The 21,394-nt window shown below is 51.4% G+C and overlaps 1 protein-coding gene across 1 annotated transcript in view; it reads right to left on the reverse strand.

Annotated features, from left to right (window-relative positions):
• Positions 1-8,755, reverse strand: part of LOC142246636 (aldehyde oxidase 1-like) — a gene marked incomplete at its 5' end in the record, with an annotated part of 160,702 nt that extends 151,947 nt beyond the window's left edge. Inside the window, 5 exons of the mRNA XM_075319703.1 lie at positions 3,430-3,507; positions 3,686-3,736; positions 3,808-3,869; positions 6,961-7,087; positions 8,645-8,755. Coding sequence (XP_075175818.1) covers positions 3,430-3,507; positions 3,686-3,736; positions 3,808-3,869; positions 6,961-7,087; positions 8,645-8,755 — 429 coding nt within the window. The remainder of the gene's footprint in view (positions 1-3,429; positions 3,508-3,685; positions 3,737-3,807; positions 3,870-6,960; positions 7,088-8,644) is intronic.
• Between the last annotated feature and the right edge of the window lie 12,639 nt (positions 8,756-21,394).

Below are 21,394 nucleotides of genomic sequence, written 5' to 3' on the forward strand. Positions count from 1 at the left end.
CAACATTGAGATACAGTATTTATCTATCTATCTATCTATCTCTATCCCTCTATCTATCTATCTATCTATCTATCTATCTATCTATCTATCTATCTATCTCTATATCTATCTATCTATGATTCTATCTATCTATCTATCTATGATTCTATCTCTCTATCTATCTATGATTCTATCTCTCTATCTATCTATCTATCTAGCTATCTATGATTCTATCCCTCTATCTATCTATGATTCTATCTCTATCTATCTATTATCTGTCGTGTATCTATATATCCCTCTATCATCCATCCCTCTATCATCCATCCATCCCACTATCATCCATCCCTCCCTCTATCCCTCCCTCTATCTCTCCATTCATCCCTCCATTCATCCCTCCATTCATCCCTCTATCCCTCCCTCTATCCCTCCATTCATCCCTCCATTCATCCATCCATCCCTCCCTCTATCCCTCCATTCATCCCTCCATTCATCCCTCTATCATCCATCCATCCCTCCCTCTATCCCTCCATTCATCCCTCCCTCTATCCCTCCATTCATCCCTCTATCATCCATCCATCCCTCCCTCTATCCCTCCCTCTATCCCTCCATTCATCCCTCTATCATCCATCCATCCCTCTATCCCTCCATTCATCCCTCTATCATCCATGCATCCATCCCTCCCTCTATCCCTCCATTCATCCCTCCATTCATCCCTCTATCATCCATCCATCCCTCCCTCTATCCCTCCTTTCATCCCTCTATCCCTCCATTCATCCCTCCTTCTATCCCTCCATTCATCCCTCCATTCATCCCTCTATCATCCATCCATCCCTCCCTCTATCCCTCCATTCATCCCTTCATTCATCCCTCTATCATCCATTCATCCCTCCCTCTATCCCTCCTTTCATCCCTCTATCCCTCCATTCATCCCTCCCTCTATCCCTCCATTCATCCCTCTATCCCTCCATTCATCCCTCCTTCTATCCCTCCATTCATCCCTCCATTCATCCCTCTATCATCCATCCATCCCTCCCTCTATCCCTCCATTCATCCCTTCATTCATCCCTCTATCATCCATTCATCCCTCCCTCTATCCCTCCTTTCATCCCTCTATCCCTCCATTCATCCCTCCTTCTATCCCTCCATTCATCCCTCCATTCATCCCTCTATCATCCATCCATCCCTCCCTCTATCCCTCCATTCATCCCTCAATTCATCCCTCTATCATCCATCCATCCCTGCCTCTATCCCTCCATTCATCCCTCTATCCCTCCATTCATCCCTCTATCCCTCCATCCTTCTATCCCTCCATTCATCCCTCTATCATCCATCCATCCCTCCCTCTATCCCTCCATTCATTCCTCCATTCATCCCTCTATCATCCATCTATCCCTGCCTCTATCCCTCCATTCATCCCTCCCTCTATCCCTCCATTCATCCCTCTATCATCCATCCCTGCCTCTATCCCTCCATTCATCCCTCCCTGTATCCCTCCATTCATCCCTCTATCATCCATCCATCCCTCCCTCTATCCCTCCCTCTATCCCTCCCTCTATCCCTCCCTCTATCCCTCCCTCTATCCCTCCATTCATCCCTCCATCCATCTTTGCAGCTGAATAACCTGCTTCTGGTGTCTGACCTGCAGTATATAGGTCAAGATAACAAAATCTTCCTATTGGTTTCAATAGAGGCAGAAGCTCAGTGGTAAAGCTGCTGCCTTTGAAACAATGACTCACAGCTCCACGAGTTCGAGTCCCGGCCGCCCCGAAAATCCAGAGCCGATGATAATTTAATTTAATTTATTCACTCCACTGAGGGGAGGAGCCGGGACATCAGCTGTGAGCCGCGGGAGTGCGGGACAGCCCTGATAAATCGTGCAAGTCCCGCAGAATCCGGGACGGTTGGGAGGTATGCTTTACATGCTGCGATATCGGTACCGATATCGCTAGCGTGGGTACTCGCCCCCATCTGTTGTGCGACACGGGCAAATCGCTGGCCGTACCGCACAACATCGCCCAGACATGTCACACATAGTTACCTGCCCGGCGACGTCGCTGTGACCGGCGAACCGCCTCCTTTCTAAGGGGGCGGTTCGTTCAGCGTCACAGCGACGTCACAGCTGCGTCACTGAACCGCCGCCCAATAGAAGCAGAGGGGCGGAGATGAGCGGGACGTAACATCCCGCCCACCTCCTTCCTTCCGCATAGCGGCCAGGAGGCAGGTAAGGAGAGGTTCCTCATTCCTGCGGTGTCACACGGAGTGATGTGTGCTGCCGTAGGAACGAGGAACAACTTCGTTACTGCTGCAGTAACGATATTTGAGAATAGACCCCCATGTCACCGATGAGCGATTTTGCACGTTTTTGCGACGATGCAAAATCGCTCATAGGTGTCACATGCAACGGCATCGCTAATGCGGCCGGATGTGCGTCACCAATTCCGTGACCCCAACGACTTCGCATTAGCGATGTCGTAGCGTGTAAAGCCCCCTTTAGTCCTTATGAGCTGCTGTTTTGTTAATTTCTAGTGTAAGGAGAAGCTGAACTATTTTTCCCTTGTGATAACCTTCCCCTGCCTTTTCTTCCCAACCCCTGTTGGTATAATAATAAATAGAGTTGAGTCAGCACTTCGTCTTCCTCATCTGTGTGCTGCATCGTGACCCTTCTCTTATAGATACACAACTTGTGAGCATCTGATGAAGGTTCTTGAGACCAAAACGTTAAAATTTAAAGTCATAGTGACACCTTGCCTCTAAATAAACTTAGGGTATGTGCGCACGTTGCTTTTTACCTGCTTTTTTGCTGCTTTTTCTTCTGCGCTGTTTAATGCCAAAATGGATGTGTTGTTCTATTCAAGCAAAGTCTATGGGAATTTGGGTTTCTTGTTCACACTATGTTGTTCAAAATGCTGCCTTTTTGTGGCCGAACTTTGGTCAAAAACTCAGCTTTGCAGTGCAAAACCCAAATGGCAAAAACAATTGACATGTTGCTTCTTTGAAAAGCTGAGTTTTTGACCAAAGTTCTGCCTCAAAAAGGCAGCATTTTGAACAACATAGTGTGAACAAGAAACCCAAATTCCCATAGACTTTGCTTGAATGGAAGAACACATCCATTTTGGCATTAAACAGCGCAGAAGAAAAAGCAGCAAAAAAGCAGGTAAAAAGCAGGTAAAAAGCAACGTGCGCACACACCCTTATGGAGGAGATTTAGCTCTTTGTATCAAAAGAATGGTGCAGCAACCATTATAATGATGTATGCCCATTTGGAGTCATAATGACCCCCATTACCAGCCCACTAGAAGACATGATGCCATTGGGTCTATAACCCAACTCTGTATATGCAATGAATTCTTTTTATGACTTGTAACAGTTTCTAAGCAGGAAAGTGCTGTCTGCTTCTTCTGCAGTTACAACAAAGCTACAAATCTGCCAGGTTTCATTGTTTTGACTTACCATCAGCTCAGGTGGGAATATAAGTTCTTGTGTTGAGTCCAAAGGTAAAAAATCTTCTTCATTAAAGAGTTTCGGTGACTGTTTAGATAAATATTAAATATAAATTAGTATTAATTTATATATATTTTTGTTTGTATGTTACCTTTTAAAAAAAAGATAATATGCATCTAAAAAATGCACGTTATTTTGGAGATATCTACTCAAAAGATGGTGCATGCCAACCAACAACCCCCACCAATAAAGCTCGATACTATACCGTTATATCTGGCAGCATATTTATTTCATCGGTTTTGTTTAAACAGCAATTCTGAAAGTAATTAAACAGTCATTAGGCCGAGATAGGGTGAGATAAAAAAAAAATAACTTGATTTTACTAACCTTATCAAATGTCTTAAAACCATCCAAAATGGGTCTGTAACCTGTGCATCTGCATAGGTTTCCTAGTGTATGAAAAATAATGGCAGGCCATCTTTTAATGTTCACATGTGAGATCAATTAATTCAAAAGGTGTAAAAAAAAAGTATAGAAAAGTAGCATAAAGTAATACTGTATAGTAAGTTCACAATATATAAAAACTTAATTTTAAATATATTAGATTCTGAAATGTAACACCTCATTATCACAAGTAGAGATGAGAGAACCCATGGAAGTTCGGTTTAGCAGGTTCAACCGGACTTTAGGTAAAGTCGGTTTGGGATCCGGCCTTGACCTGAACCCCAATGGAAGTCACTAAATGAGCAGTTTGCGTCTCCGCTCACATGCAGCTAGCCATAAACAAAACACTTCCGAAGGCAAGTGGGCGGGGGTTTTCCACTTTTTTTTTGGTGCACACTATATCTGATTGATAATGCTGTTGTTACCCGCAGTGTGAACCGATCAAACACTGCAAGTGTAACGCCCTGAACTATTTGGGTCGTCACAGGATTCTGCTCGCTCTTTTTCTTAGTGCAGGATTCAACACCCCATGGTTCTGAATCTCTATTGACTCACCCACCCCAGGGCTTTGGGACACCCGGTGCCGGGCCGGACTAGTCCGGGGGTAGTCAGTGGTGGCAGGGTCCGGCTCCATGACCCTGGCGAGGTCAACTAATATGTCAGTGGTGGTGAGGGTACTCCATAATAAAGTTTGTAGGTTATTCGTGACGTCACCTGTGGATTGTGGCTATGGAGCCGCCGCTGCTGGATGGGACCTCCGGGGCTGATGGACTAGCAGCTGGGATGGTTCTGCTCCCCACAGGTGGAGCGGTATCCCGGGGCAACCGTTGGTGCTTATTAAAGTCTATGGTGCGTTTGTGGATGGTGCAGTGCAGGGCGAAATAAAGGAGGCAACACCAGGGGGAGCAGTTTCAAGGTTTTACTCACTGTTCCAGGCTGCAGCAAACTGGTTGCCCTCTGGTGTGTTGGAATCTCCTGTCAGGGATCTCCGCCGATCCCGGGTAGTTCTGGAAGCAAATGCCGGTGCACCCTGTTGTTGTGTCTCTTTCCTCAGCTGTCTTCAAGCCGTGACCTCTTTGGATAAACCTGTCTCGGCCTCCACTGTAGATTCTGGACAAGAAGGCTTGCCTGGATGGAATCTTGCCCTCTTCCCAGGGGAGCTATGGTGGGATGTGGCCCTGGGTGCTTGCAACCACCCTGGGCCTTCGGTATTTACTTTGGAAATGTCTCTCTTTCCTTGGCTTCTAGGGACCGTCCCTGTATGCAGCCTGATCCCTCCACCCGATGTCCTAGTGGAACAAGCCACGAGCTTGAAAGCCTTCTGTCGCCCTGTAATCCTTTCTTTTCAGTCTGTGGTGTCACCTGGGCCTAGCTGGGCCCCAGGGTCTCCACCAGGAAGCTTCACTTTCTGTTGCTTTTCTGAGGTATTAACCTCTCTCTCTGTCTAACTCCTCACTTCTCACTCCTCTCAACTCACTCTACTGACTAACTCCTTTCAACTAACTGAACTTGAACTTCCTGTATCTGCTCTTTCTTGCTGTTGGCTCCTCCCACTTTCCCAGTTGCTAGGCCCCACCCTATGGGAGAAGAGATGGGTCTTATGGCCCCCCAGCATGCAGCATGGGGGTAGCTGCCACTATCCCTGGTCCCAAAATATGCCTAACAATGGATGTAGTGTGAATTTGCCTGTGAACCGGCATTTACTCTCGTCCTTACCCAGGATGGGACATCACACCTCTGGCTGAGGTGCAATGTCTCTGTGGCGACGGAAGCCTCAGGGGCGCCACACTATCCTGCAGTGCTGCCTCCATCAGCATTCACAAATCCTGGATACACTTTGCACCACACCTGTCGGGCACACCAGGGGGCTGCTTAAGAAGGAATAGAGCCGCCCATCTAGGGGTCAGACGGAGAGGTGGGAGGTGTCAAGTCAGTTCAGTGGTAGCCCTTGAGCTGTGAGAAGCTCTGAGGAAGCTGGGAGTTGGAGCTCCCAGGGGAGAAGTAAACTAGGTCGCAGACGGTGGTCTGGACCTAGAGGAGTCGGACCCCCAGTCGCAGGGGATTGAGGCTAGGTGCCTGGAACCCGTCAAGGAGGACGATTAGCAGCCTGGTCCTGTCACCGGTCCAGGACCAAAGACAGGTTGAGGTACACGGACCAACCTGCGGAGGACAGGGCCTTTATGGACTGTTCCCACCAAGCTCAGAGATCGGGGGCACTAGCGCAACGAGGGGGATAGGGCTTTCCTAGCAAGCGGTCTACTGAAATCCCAAGCGTGAGCTCCTGAGAGCAGGCTCCTTCACTTAGCCACAGTGGGGAGCGGGGCCCGGAAATCTCCAAGCTACCGGGCCACAACGGACAATCTACATTTTGTGCCAGGATGCAGGTTACGGACCACCAGGCAGTGCTGCAGGGGACGGGACCCGGATGAGCTCCCCTCAAGAGGCAACGGCAGTCAGAAACTTGGTTTACTCTGTTGTCAGCGTCTGCTTCATTGCTGAGTGAGTACCCGACTGACCCCTGCACTGCATCCCCGCATCACCATCCAGAGTCCCGGGGCCTACCCCTACCCATGGAGAGTAATGTCATCTTGCTGCCCCACTCCATCACCCTGGGTACTCCCAACGGCAGCGGCGGTACTCCCAATTACCGTACACCACGGGTGGCGTCACGAACTACACCAATCCCCTGTAAATAACCCCCCTTCTATATTTGAGTGTGGCCCCTAGCCCCTGGGTCCGGAGACCCTCGAGCCATAAGTAATCAGCACCCTGGGATCCGAGCGGTTCTGTCCGCTGCAGGGGCGGCACACAAGCAGCTTGCACAAGGCTGAGCACCGAGTGTACCCGAGCACAGCGATACTCGTGCGAGTGGTTTGCATACAAAATGCACAAGAATTCCGAACCATGTTTTTTTGGAAAGTCTGTGTTACATATAAACACCAAACACTGAACCTCGGGTTCGCTCATCTCTAATCACAAGACTTCACAATGCTTATTCACCATTGAATGTGCATTCACTGTAGCTACATTACATGAACACTATGGTATTTAATACTAGGAAAGTGGTTATTTTAGATGCAATGACTGACTACCTACCAGATAAGTAAGTCATGATCTCTTCAATGGTGGGCTCTGGGTTATTTCTCAGTAAAGAGTACATGGACATCACCATGCCAGGACTACAGAACCCACACTGTGAACCATGAGCTTTAGCTAATCTCTCCTAAAAGAATGGACATAAAAACCAAGCATTAGTGGCAGCACTGGCATGCAATGTAATGGGCTATTAATAATCATATTTATTATAATCAGAATTAAGCACAGGATCAGATTAGCCTTGCATTCAAAAGCTAGAAAACCTACAGGCTCAGCTTTTCCAGTCAACAATGTAAAAAATTGGTAAAAATTGTCTTCTGTATTGGAAAAGGTCAGTCAGCTACACTGTTCCATACAGCAGCAAAAAAAAAAAAAGAATAAAATGAAAAGATATAGTGATGCAATACATAGTGGCCTGAAGTATGCCAAAAAAGATACTCATTTGGCACATAGTACGTGATTTTGGCCTCATAATTACCTTTGGCACAGAATTTGAGCAGGATACTTTCCAGGCACATACTCCAAACATAATTCACAATCATGAGGTGAACATAGCATCAGTTATAAGCAAGACTTAGATAGATTAGGTAACTCCGGGACTCTGTGGCTTGTTCTGTTACTTTTCAGCGCTGGTGTCCACAAGCCATCTGACTTAAAACAAAATCTGCATATGCTTCTTTGAACTTTGTTCTGTATCCCAAAAGCATATTGGTTAATTGGCCCTATAGTAATTGTAGGAAATTAGATTGTGAACTATATTTGGGACGGATGTAAATAAATAATTAAATTGTAAAATGTGATGTATTTATTGCGAATTTAAAAAATAAAGATATTCTGACCTCCACCCTTGCACTGTCCTGCCATTGCAGCTCCTCACAGATCTTCTCCTCTCCACACTGAGATGTGCCTTGAGGCCTAATCACTGACTACACCTCACGTGACATCATGATGTGTGCTTGATGTCATGAAGCTACGTGAGACCTTGTAAGCATGAGAGGCATCAAAGAGTGAAGACTGAGACAAGAAAGCCTGACCAGAGGGAGAATAAGATGGGGAGGTGAAGTGTGGGGTGAGTATATCTTTTTTATTTCTTAACCCCTAACAGGCCCTAAAAAGAAACCAGAAAAATGATGGCCACCATTTTGCTAGATTCAAGTGAATTGAGTCACCAATAATTTGGATTCTGTCAAATCTGAATTTTTGGTGATATTGTCCCCGGTATCCCAAGCTCTACTTCCTCCCCCGAAGTTTTGCAAGTTGCCCAGTGTGGCTCAATGGCATAGTCTCCTTGGGTCTCTTAAGGCCCATTAAGACACAGAACTGTGCTTTAGGATTAAGACTCCTAGCCCTGTGTCTAGTGTACGTCAACCCTTGTGCTTTCAGTGATCTAATCCTGCAAGACCTCTGTGTTGCAGCACATTTTCGGATTTGCCAGCTACCTACTGAAAGCCATCTCCTGGATTACCTCAGTTGCATGACCTCACAGACTATATTGGATTTTGTTCATACCATTAACTAAGCCATACTATTAATCTCTCCTCCTGTAAACTCCAGTGTGCCACGTTCTCGCTTCCCCCATGTCTTCCGACTTGCTGCACCAATGCCTGTCTGTGCCCACCCAGATCTGAGCCTTCATGGATTCACCTAACCAGATGAACCCAACAATAACAATGATCACATTTACCTGAACTGGGTGCAGCCTGGTAGATGAATTCCCTATTCCTTCTGTTGTGGTGATTGCCATTCCATGCAAGGAGCAAATGGGAAGCAGGCACGCTGTTGCTGGGTAATGTCTACAGGTTGGTAAAGGATTATGAAATAAAAAAATATTTACCCTAAATAAATAAAGATAGATGGCAAATTATCATGTGTAACGGGGTGCCAGGGGTGCCTCTGGCCTTGTAGTCGTGGCCCTTGCAATCAGGCTTACCCCTGGCTCCACCGTCACTATGGGGACAGGAGATGACTTGGTGGGGCAGAGTGTGGTGGTGATGCAGATGTTATCCGGCGCACAAACACTCTTCAGGCAGGGTTCAATGCAATGAACAAACATTCTTTTATTCTTCACAAAGTCCCAAACAAAGCAATAAAGGTGATGATACGCTTTCTTAGCTGGGGGAAGCCTGTCCTTGCGTCCCCTCCAGTGGGGATGTGCCTGGCTACTCCACTTCGCCCGGCTCCCACTTCTGGCTACCCACAGCCCGGACCCACACCGGACTGCTTCACACTATGAGGTTCCGCCCGCTCCTTTTCTCACCGGCTTCCCTGATTTCCAGCTCCCACACTCTGCCCCGGCTCTGCTGCTCCGCTCCTGTCCCCGAGACGACGACTCCCTTGATCTAATCTTTTCCTCACACCCTTGCTCTCTCCTCCCCTTGTCTCTGCCGGCTCCTCCTCCCCACTGTGGTGACAGCCGTCCCACCCGGCCACTAGGGGTACCCTAACACAATACACATGCACATACAAATAAAACATTTTTATTAATAACATTTCCGGGTTAACTATGTTCCCTTTTGCAGGGGTCTGCTCACCCACTGCATACCTCCCCTCTTAAAACCCGAGCCTCCCGGCACGGCTCTTACTTAAAACACACAGAAGCACGTAAAGTCTGCAATACCGTCCACAATAGGCGCAGCACCCACACAGAGGGCACCAGTCCCGCGCCCGGCGGTTTCTGCAGCGCTCCCGGTCCTTCTTTCAACTTGCGCCCGGAGGCTCAACAGCGCTCCCGGTCTTAGATGGGGCGACTGCCCGTACAAACACACAGAATGGGGCAACGGCCCGTAAAACTTTAAAAGAACTTCTGCCGGCTAAACGGCGCCGGACTTAAACAACAGATCAGCAGTGGTGACTTACTCTGGGGGCCAGACCCTCTTCCATTCCCTGGACGGCCACCAGTGTGCCCAGTTCTCCTCCTCTGGACGGCCACCAGTGTGCACAGCTCTCCTCCTCTGGACGGCCACCAGTGTGCCCAGTTCTCCTCCTCTGGACGGCCACCAGTGTGCCCAGTTCTCCTCCTCTGCTTGAGCCTGGATATAGGCCCCCAGAGATTGTCCCGGCTGGCGGCGGATTCGCCTGAAAGACACAGGGGCGAAAGGCGGCTCCACCGGCACAGCTGCTGCAGCTCCTCTTGGGGGTGATGGCGTCTCTGCCCGAGATGGCGGTGGTGTCGACGCTGAGACTGGGAAGAGTGGAGGCGGGTCTTCGTTTCCCGCTCTTAAACGGACTCCACCCCCAGCCTCACGCATCATCTTGACTCCTCCGCTGAGGTACTTCTTTTTCTTCTTCAATGCCCTGGAGCTGGCGCCTCCCCTCTTTGGGCGGAGTACTCCATGCTTTCTCTTCGGCACCGGCCAGCCCCAGGCTCTTCTTTCGGCGCCAATTTTCCGCGCCTTTTCTTCCTCACAGATAACGGCCTCCTTGCCGCCATCTTGTACCCGGTCCAACGCTACGGGTACTAGGTTCTCTTCCCACCACGGGACTGGAAATCCTGTATCACGGTCCGGATCCTGTGCTTCAGGCACGACCCGATCTCCAGCCTCCTGGGTCCCCGGCAGGGGACTCGGATCCTGCCGACTACGCCACATGTAACGGGGTGCCAGGGGTGCCTCTGGCCTTGTAGTCGTGGCCCTTGCAATCAGGCTTACCCCTGGCTCCACCGTCACTATGGGGACAGGAGATGACTTGGTGGGGCAGAGTGTGGTGGTGATGCAGATGTTATCCGGCGCACAAACACTCTTCAGGCAGGGTTCAATGCAATGAACAAACATTCTTTTATTCTTCACAAAGTCCCAAACAAAGCAATAAAGGTGATGATACGCTTTCTTAGCTGGGGGAAGCCTGTCCTTGCGTCCCCTCCAGTGGGGATGTGCCTGGCTACTCCACTTCGCCCGGCTCCCACTTCTGGCTACCCACAGCCCGGACCCACACCGGACTGCTTCACACTATGAGGTTCCGCCCGCTCCTTTTCTCACCGGCTTCCCTGATTTCCAGCTCCCACACTCTGCCCCGGCTCTGCTGCTCCGCTCCTGTCCCCGAGACGACGACTCCCTTGATCTAATCTTTTCCTCACACCCTTGCTCTCTCCTCCCCTTGTCTCTGCCGGCTCCTCCTCCCCACTGTGGTGACAGCCGTCCCACCCGGCCACTAGGGGTACCCTAACACAATACACATGCACATACAAATAAAACATTTTTATTAATAACATTTCCGGGTTAACTATGTTCCCTTTTGCAGGGGTCTGCTCACCCACTGCACATGCATTTATTCGTAGAAAAGAAAACATTGCAAATGTGTAATCGTGCCGTCCCGTGGAGCAGGCGAACTGCTCGGATCCGGGGTTTGCTTTGGATCGAGGATCCCCGGACCCGGGGCTCAGAGGCCACTCAATTAAAAAGGGGAAAAATTTACAAGGGAGAGTTTGTGACGCCACCTGTGGTTCACGGTAAGGGGAGTACCGCCGCTGCCGATGTGAGCACCGAGAGGAGATGAAGTAGGTCAGTCAGATGGTGATCCCTCCATGGGTAGGGGAGGCCCCCGGGACCCTGGAGGTAAGTGGCGGATAGTGTTGTGCAGGCTATGCAGGCAGGCAGGAAGCAGGGAGGGCAGTGTACTCACTCAGGCTGTGAAGATGTTGGTGTGACGCCCTGGCAAAACCAGGTAGTCACAGATTGGCCCCTACACAACACTTTCCCCCACTTAGGAAACACACAGCCGACCTGAAACCCTAGTCACCCCCCCTTAGGGAAAGATAGGCACACCAGTGGGCGTGACCAGGCGGTTGGACACACCCACCCAGGGGTCTAGACAACCCAGGGCGGGAAAACAGTAGCTAGTCTAATCTAGAGTTCAAGTTGAGAGGAGTGTGGGCTGGAGCTAAGTGTAGCTCCAGCAGAGAAAGTTCAAGTTGAACGGTGCCAGGGTAGGAGCCCTGGTACCTTGGCTAGGAGGCAGACGGTGGTCTCCGTTAGCAGGAGACGGGAAGACAGCTCGGCAGAACCGAGGTGGAGTGAGACAGGGTTGTAGCCCGCCGGTACCGACAGGGGGAACCGACCCAGAAAACGGAGCACAAAAGGGGGTACTCGGACCCTGAAACCAGGACCGGAAACAAGCGGCCTGGTTAATTAACCGATTGAGGCCAGGACTAGAGGTTTTGTCCCACCCAAAGTCCCTCATAGAAGACCACAGCCCACCGATAGGGATAAGAGGTCACCGCCAGGGCCCATAGATCTCACGGGCCAGCGTCTGCGGGCACAGCTCCTTAGTCCACATCCAGCCGGGATTCCCGAGTTCCAGACTAGGAAGTCCACCTTACACAAAGTCAGTGCAGAGGAAAAGGATAGAGACCACCAGCCCGGGTGGGGGATCCGAATGCAACCGGCCACGGCACCAGCCACCAGCACCTTGGTTTACCAGAGACTCGTGCGATTTATTGACTGTGAGTTATCAAGCATCCCCTTGCTGTCGCTATACCCTGCACCAGACACTGGGTTCCGGGGCAACCATCCCTACCCACGGAGGGGTTAACATCCAGCTGCCACTACATCTCCCCGGGGGCCCCATAACAGCAGCGGTGGTGTCCCGACTCACCACACACCGTGGGTGGCGTCACAAACTTAATATGGCCTAGTCCGTACATCTACGTCCCCCCATTTATTCGGCGTGTCCGCGAGACCCCCAGGTCCAGAGACCCTCGAGCCACCACCCCAGCAGGCCCGGATCCGAGCAGCGCCAGCTGCTGGCACGGGGCGGCAAACCCCGAAACTTGGCGTCACGAACAGGATACTTACCCATCCACTTACCTTGTGGAGGTGCGCCTTGTATTGGACAGTCAGCTGTGATCCGTTGCTAAATTTTCAGAAGTCGCCATTTTTACCACCATCTTTGGGCGCGAAAACTACAGCCCAGCGTCTTATTCCCCGAGAAAAGGGCGTGAAAGCCGAAGCCCCGCCCCCCTGGGAACAAGGCCGGAAGGTGAACCCCGAGGTCGTAAAATGAAACTAACAGGCCGCATAAAGGAGTGCCAAAAGACCAAGGGGGAGCAGTGGGAAGATGTATGTGCCTAACCCTGATGGCAGAGTGGCGCCGGCCGCTGGAGCGGCGGCGCCCGCAGATGTGGCAGATGCCGGAAATGTGGCGGCTCCCGCTCCGGTCGCAGGAACGGGAGGAGCTGTAGCCCCGGCAGTCACCAAGGTAATGCCGATCTCCTTGCCCTACGTGCCCGGTGCTGCCTGGCTACCCCAGTATGATGGGAAGCCTGATGCCCTGCAGATGTTCAGGAAGAAAATCTGTACCATCCTCGATTTGTATGCCATGACTGGCAAGCAGCGTGCATCTATGGTACTCGGGCAGCTGACCGGCGCCGCCGAGCAGGAGGTGGAGACTTGGGCAGACGCCGACCGGGTCTCAGTAACCGCCATTTTTGACATACTGCAGGTTGCTTTTGACACCCGTACCAAAGCGGAGCTGCGGATGCACTTTAATAACTGCCAACAGCGCCCGCAGGACAGTATTCGAGATTACGCCTTAAGGCTGCAAACGGCCCTAGGCACACTGAAGCAGGTGGACCCTATTAATGAGGCTGAGAGCAACAAAATGCTGGTGGAACAGTTCCTGCAGGGGCTGGGGTCCGCCAAAGACTGTAAGCAACTACGGCTGTTTTCTCTAGAGCACTCGGACTTGAGCTTTGCAGTCCTGAAAGACCGGGCCATTAAAGCGCTACAGCTGGACGATGCTGGTGCCCCCAATCCGCCATCTTGGCCGGCTGACACCGCTCCCGTCTCGGTAGCCTCCCCTTTGTTGGCCCTGCCGGCTCCCGCTGCCTCGGCCGAGAATCCGAAGGACCTGTCGTCGCAAGTCCAGCGTCTGAGTGATGACGTTGCCAGGATCCTCGCCGCCTTGCAGCTGCCGCTGAAAGCTAAGCCAGCAGGGAAGATACAACTCGAAGACAGCCCGGAGGATGTCCCGTGGATGTAGCAGAGGAGGAACAACGACAGCCGGTATGGACCACCCATCTGCTACAAGTGCAACAAGACTGGTCACTACTCCCACCGGTGTCCTTTAAATGAGCAACCCCTGAGGCCAAGGGCCAATCCCCAGGAATAGATACTCAAGGCCCAGCTGACTGGCGTAATCGATACGTTGGAGGTCGCCCCATCATATCCCTTGCTGTGGACGGTATCCCGATGCACGCCCTTCTTGACACCGGTTCGCAGGTAACGTCTATTCCTTATATACTGTACAAGCAATACTGGTCTGACAGTGAGCTCACCCCCCTGGACTCCAGTTTGACCATCATTGCAGCTAATGGACTCCCTCTGACCCAGGTGGGGTTTAAGGAGGTGACCTTGAAGGTGGGGCGGGTGGAGCTGAAACATCAAGGGCTAATTGTAGTACAGAATGACCCCAGTGACCATAACCCAAAAATGGTCCTGGGGACCAACGTGATTGAAAACTGCATGGGGGAAGTGCTGCACCTATTGCAACAACGGTCTGTCACAGCAGGAGGAGGCTCTGCAACGTGAAATCCAGGTTCTCCTGCAGTGGCAACAGGTGAGCATGTCAGGTGGAGAGATTGGTGGCGTGTGAGTGATGGATGTGGCACCTCTAGTGGTGCCCCCGCGGAGTGAAATGATGATTTGGTGCAGAGTAGCAGTGGGTCCCCATGGACAGGATTACCCGACAGTGGTGGAGCCTCTGCTTTCCGAGCATTGGTCCACAGTAATGGCAGCCAGAGGGGTGATTGACGTCAAGAAAGGACGAGTGCCCGTGAGAGTGAACTGCAGAGAGGAAGAGGTTAGGTTACCCCGCTACGCCACCATTGCTAAATAATTCACTGTAGACGCAGACGCCATCCACGTAGCAACCTCCACTATCACCGCATCACAGCCAGGCAGTGATACCACATCCGAACAGTTAGAAGAGTGGTGCCGTGAGCTACAGGTCGGCACCGAATCCACACCCGCACATCACAAGGAAGGGGTGGACCGGATAGTGCAAGAGTACGAGCAGGTATTCAGTAAACACCCGTTAGATTTCGGGAGGATTAAGGGGGTTCAGCACCATATTCCCACCGGCACACATTCACCTATTAAAGAGAGGTATAGGCCGATTCCACCTGCACACTACCAGTGTGCCAAAGATATGTTGAGGAACATGAAAGAGGCAGGGGTCATCCATGATAGTTGTAGTCCCTGGACAGCTCCGTTGGTGGTAAAGAAGAAGGATGGCACCATGAGAATGTGTGTGGATTACCGGAAGATTAATCAGATAATGCATAAATATGCATATCCTCTATCTCGCATTGAAGAATCATTGGCCGCGCTGAAGACTGCTAATTATTTCTCTACCCTTGACCTCACTAATGGCTACTGGCATGTGTCGGTTGCGGAAGAGGACCGCGAGAAGACTGCGTTCACCACCCCGATGGGGCTCTGCAAGTTCAACAGCAAGCATTTTGGGTTGTGTAACGCCCCAGGAACCTTCCAGAGGCTCATGGAGTGCTGCTTGGGACATCGCAACTTTGAGACGGTCCTGTTGTACCTGGATGACGTTATCGTCTACTCCAAGACTTATGAAGCCCATCTAGAATACCTCGCGGAAGTGTTTGAAGCCCTCTCCAAATACAGGATGAAATTGAAGCCCTCTAAGTGCCATCTGCTGAAGCCCAGAGTGCAGTACCTCGGGCATGTGGTGAGTGCCGAAGGTGTGGCCCGGTATCCTGAGAAAATCACTGCAATCCAGAGTTGGCCGCAGCCTACCATGGTTAAAGAGGTGCAGCAGTTCCTGGGCCTGGTGGGCTACTACCGTCGCTTCATCAAAGGGTACACCAATATGGCCGCCCCATGCAGGACCTCCTCGTGGGGCAGACCAAGAATGACAGAACTCCCGGGCCCCCGTTTGTCTGGGGTGAGAAGCACGAAGAATTCTTCCAGCAACTGAAGTCGGCCCTGACTGGAGAAGAAATTCTGGCCTATCCTGACTACGGTCTCCCGTTCATTCTCTACACGGACGCCAGAAATGTGGGCTTGGGTGCTGTCCTGTCCCAGATGCAAGATGGCAGGGAGAAGGTGATTGCCTATGCAAGCAGGAAGCTCCGTCTGACGGAGAGAAACCCCGAGAATTACAGCTCTTTCAAGTTGGAGTTCTTGGCACTCGCCTGGGCGATAACGGAAAGGTTCAAGCATTACCTGGCATCGGCAAAGTTCACCACCTATACAGACAACAACCCTTTGACACACCTGGACACGGCAAAACTGGGGGCCCTGGAACAGCGCTGGGTAGCCCGGCTAGCCAATTATGACTTCACCATTAAGTACAGGGTCGGCCGCAAGAACACCAACGCAGATGCCTTGTTACGGATGCCGCACTTATCCGATGAAGGGGTGGATGAAGATGGCCTGGAGGAAATCGAGCTGCCCGCGTTCCATCAGCCAAGGGATGAAAAGCATTATGTTAGCCAGCAGCAGGCGAACTTTGACCCGTTACCACGTCATGGGTGGCGAGAAGCTCAAGATCAGGAACCCGCGGTCCGGCTAGTCAAAATGATGATTTCCCAAGAGGCTTCCAGGTTAGAGTCTACTGCCCCCTCAGAAGCGCAGTGGTTATGGAAAGAAAGGGACCACCTCAACTTGTAACAGGATAAGCTGTACAGGGGGTTAATCAATCCGAAGATGCACGAGAAAGTCCGCCAGCTTGTGGTGCCACAGGCATGTGTACCCATAGTCCTGAAGGCTTATCACCACGGGGCCGGACATTTTGGCTGGAAGAAGATGGAAATGCTGCTGAGGGAGCGCTTCTACTGGGGCGGGATGAGAGAGTCCGTAGAGGCCTGGCACAGAGAGTGTGGTCCCTGTACGCTGAGAAGACGGGACGAAACCAGGCAAAAGGCCCCGCTGCAGCCAATTGTCACCCGCCAGCCGTTGGAGCTGGTCGCCTTGGACCATGTCAAGCTCACGCCTAGCCGGAGCGGATATACGTACGCCTTAACCATCGTAGACCACTATTCCAGGTTCATGGTGGTGGTCCCCGTCAAGGACTTAACAGGCCGCACTGCAGCAAAGGTCTTCCAGGCGTACTTCTGCCGGTCGCATGGTTACTCTGAGAAGGTGCTTACAGACCGGGGCCCGGCCTTCGAGGCAGAGGGTTTTCAAGAATTCTGCAACTTGTACGGGTGCAAGAAGATCCGGACCACGGCCTACCATGCCCAGACTAACTGGATGTGTGAGAAAATTAATCACTTGGTCCTTAACCTTCTCAAAACCCTGTACAAAAATGTACAATAATATCCCCTGCGGCTCCACTAAACGCACGCCTGCGTACCTGATGAGGACCCGGCCTGGGAAGCTGCCGGTGGATCTAGAATTGGACGTTGAGGTACCTGAGACCATCTCCCCCACTGCCAATTGGGACGCCAAGTGCCAGAAGCAGTACTGGCAGATCCAGGAATATGTAGAAAAGAACCTGTGCCAGAGCAGGGAGAGGCAAGAGCAGCGTTTTAACAAACGAGCCCGGGCTGCCCTCTTTGGACCCGAAGATATAGTGCTGAAGAGGAAAAGAAGGACGCATAAACTAGACGACCAGTGGGAAAGGACCCCTTATGTTATCCAACCCACTGGATGGGAAGACCAGAAAACATACCTTGTCAGTCGTGATCAGGGAAAGACTACGGCCACTGTTTCCAGGGACCACCTGAAGAAATGCCCAGGGCCCCTGAAGATGGTGGAAGAGGTCTCCCCTCCTACGCCAAACGTGGAGCAGAAGAAAGAGGTGATCCACACTCTAATGGGTGATTTTCCGGCTGATTGGCCTATGCAGAATGGAGCGGTGATTGTTCCCGTTATCATGTTCCCACAACCCGTGGAAGATAGAGAGCCAGAAGAGCCTATCAGCAATACACCAACACCAGCGCCCAGGGATGCACCTACACCCCACCCCCGTAGGTCTCTGCCAGCCATACCTGACATTGGGGAAGAGGGGTCTGTACTGCCCTCTCCCCCACCTGTCCCATCCTAGAGGGCTCAGAAGGTCCACACGCCCTAACTTGGGTCAGCCACCGCTCAGGTACAGGGAGACTGCAATCTAGTGAGTGGTGTCTGTTCGTTGTGTAAATATGAATATGAATGAATGCCAATCAACTGAGGTCGTCACTAAATTAGAATGTTAGGTAGTGGTTCCCAGCTACCTCCAGTTTAAAGTCCCCGTTGGGACCGTCTGTGCTTTTACAGTTCCCGTTGGCAGTTAAAAAAAGACAATGGCCGTGAACTTGCAGGCCAACCCATAAACTATTGGGCCTTGTAAATAGTCCCTGACCAACCTTATCACCTGCCGCAGTCTCTGGAGAGGCTGATTGGAGGAAGGGCCTGCGGTAGAGTCGGCCGAGGCCCTGTCACCAGCAAAACCGGTGACTACCCTCCGGGTCAGGGGTCCCCTAGATGTGGGGCCCTTGAAAAAGGACTGCCGGGTAAGGAACTTTTTACCCGGCCCGTTTGGGCAACACCCGGACCTACCATGGACTTTGGCAAGGGGTGCCAAACTGTGTTTTAGAGGTGGCATCATGGCTAGGTTGTTTTGCGTGGGTGAGGTGAGAAGGATCCAGTCCGTCCCGTCCCGGTTTGTATATGTGAAACGTTTAAGAAAAATGTCTCCGGTAAGGCAATAAACCAAATATGCTTGAATGTAAATATGTTAGTATACTTGTAATCTGTTTTACCCCTTTCATCTTTTCCAGTTCAATAAATGTTGGTGGTCGGACAGCCCGCGGATGGTCTGTATTAAACCAAGGGGGAATGTGATGCCCTGGCAAAACCAGGTAGTCACAGATAGGCCCCTACACAACACCTTCCCCCACTTAGGAAACACACAGCCGACCTGAAACCCTAGTCACCCCCCCTTAGGGAAAGATAGACACACCAGTGTGCGTGACCAGGCGGTTGGTCACACCCACCCAGGGGTCTAGACAGCCCAGGGCGGGAAAACAGTAGCTAGTCTAATCTAGAGTTCAAGTTGAGAGGAGTGTGGGCTGGAGCTAAGTGTAGCTCCAGCAGAGAAAGTTCAAGTTGAACAGTGCCAGGGTAGGAGCCCTGGTACCTTGGCTAGGAGGCAGATGGTGGTCTCCGTCAGCAGGAGACGGGAAGACGTCTCAGCAGAACCGAGGTGGACCGGGATAGGGTTGTAGCCCGCCGGTACCGACACGGGGAACCGATCCGGAAACCGGAGCACAAAGGGGGGTACTCGGACCCTGAAACCAGGACCGGAAACAAGCGGCCTGGTTAATTAACCGATTGAGGCCAGGACTAGAGGTTCTGTCCCACCCAAAGTCCCTCATAGAAGACAACAGCCCACCGATAGGAATAAGAGGTCACTGCCAGGGCCCATAGATCCCACGGGCCAGCGTCTGCAGGCACGGCTCCTTAGGCCACATCCAGCCAGGAGCGGACTCCTGAGTTCCAGACTAGGAAGTCCCCCTTACACAATGTCAGTGCAGAGGAAAAGGATAGAGACCACCAGCCCGGGTGGGGGATCCAAATGCAACCGGCCGCCGCACCGGCCACCAGCACCTTGGTTTACCAGAAACTCGTGTGATTTACTGACTGTGAGTTATCAAGCATCCCCTTGCCGTCGCTATACCCTGCATCAGACACTGGGTCCAGGGGCAACCATCCCTACCCACGGAGGGGTTAACATCCAGCTGCCACCTCATCTCCCCCGGGTGCCCCATAACAGCAGCGGTGGTGTCCCAACTCACCACACACCGTGGGTAGTGTCACGAACTTAACACGGCCTAGCCCGTACATCTACGTCCCCCCATTTATTCGGCATGCCCGCAAGACCCCTGGGTCCGGAGACCCTCGAGCCACCACCCCAGCAGGCCCGGATCCGAGCAGCGCTGGCTGCTGGCCGGGGGCGGCACATTGGTACAATCATTAAGCAGACTCTGACACAGGAGTAAACCAAGTATCTGGGTGCCGCTGCCACTCTGGGGAGCCAGTCCGAGTGTCCAAACCCACTGGTATTGCTTAGTGGTTCAGAGCCTGCCTCCTTGCACAAGTGTAGAAGTTCCTAAGTGTCCCATCGACCTGAAGCTGTCAGGGTCCCGCTCCCTATATTGAAATAGTGGAGCTGTGCTCTCGATGGCTGACACTTGGGAATTCAGTGGGCTGCATAAGCTGGAAAGCCCTATCCCCCTCATTGTGTTGATGCCTTCGATCTCTGAGCTCTTGGGGAAAGTTCATAAAGAGACTATCCTCCACAGGTGAATTATCAGGTTGTGTGAAGCTACTCCCTGATCTAGGGTTCGGTACCCCGCCGTGCTCGGTCCAGATACTGGATTTTCTGGTGCCAACCGTTCTCCAAAACTAAGTCAGTACACCCTTTTCCAATACCCTGCGACCGGGTCTCCGACTCCTCTGGTACCAGACCACATTCTGCGACCTAACCAAGGTCACACAGGGAGCTACAACTCCCTCAGCACCTCACTCTTTGAGGGCTACTACTGTCACTATGTCACTCCCACCAGTCTGCCTGACCCCTAGGCGGGTTGCCCTGTTCCAGCTAGACCACCCACTGGTGTGCCTGACAGGGTGTGGTGTGAGGTGTGGTTAGGATTTGAGTGCTGATGTAAGCAATACCAGTGTGTAGGAACCCAGAACCATGGAGGGTGGGTTCCGCACCATGAGACAGGGGTGCAGTTCCCTGTCCCTTAGAACTGGTGGAGGAAGGTTGAACTAGATGGACCTAGGTCTTTTTTCAACCTAAGTAACTATGTAACTATGTAACCCTGATAGAGTCAGGGGCGTCACATAATCACAGCAAACCAATTTTGATCATATAAGATATAGTCTCCTGGTAATTACCTGCATGTAACCTCTGATCCTCACAAGATCTCCTTCTTTACTCCCATCTTATCTCGTAGTCCCACAGTCGCATACAAGATTTCTCCCGCGCATCCCCCATACTCTGGAACTCTCTGCCTCAATAGATCAGACTCTCACCTACCTTTGAAAGCTTCAAAAGGAACCTGAAGACCCATTTCTCCCGACAAGCCTACAACCTCCAGTAACCTTCAGTCCACTATACCAATGCATGACCAGCTCTACCCTCACCTACTGTGACCTCATCCATCCCTTGTAGACTGTGAGTCCTTATGGGCAGGATCCTCTCTCCTCCTGTACCTGTTTGTGCCTTGTATTGTTCCTGATTATTGTACTTGTCCCTATTATGTATACCCCTTTTCACATGTAAAGCTCCATGGAATTAATGGTACTATAATAATAAATAATAATAATATCTATGCAATTTTGCATTAGAGTAGAAATATTATAATTTTGGTGTCTGCTGTCTCTCTTTCTTCGGCAGCCGGCAGAGAAGCCTATCAGCCTACTATAAACTGTTACACAACCCATCATTATGTTATTAGTGAGAGTCCTTTTACGCA

This window comes from Anomaloglossus baeobatrachus, chromosome 7, assembly GCF_048569485.1.
Source record: "Anomaloglossus baeobatrachus isolate aAnoBae1 chromosome 7, aAnoBae1.hap1, whole genome shotgun sequence".
Taxonomy (NCBI): Eukaryota; Metazoa; Chordata; class Amphibia; order Anura; family Aromobatidae; genus Anomaloglossus; species Anomaloglossus baeobatrachus.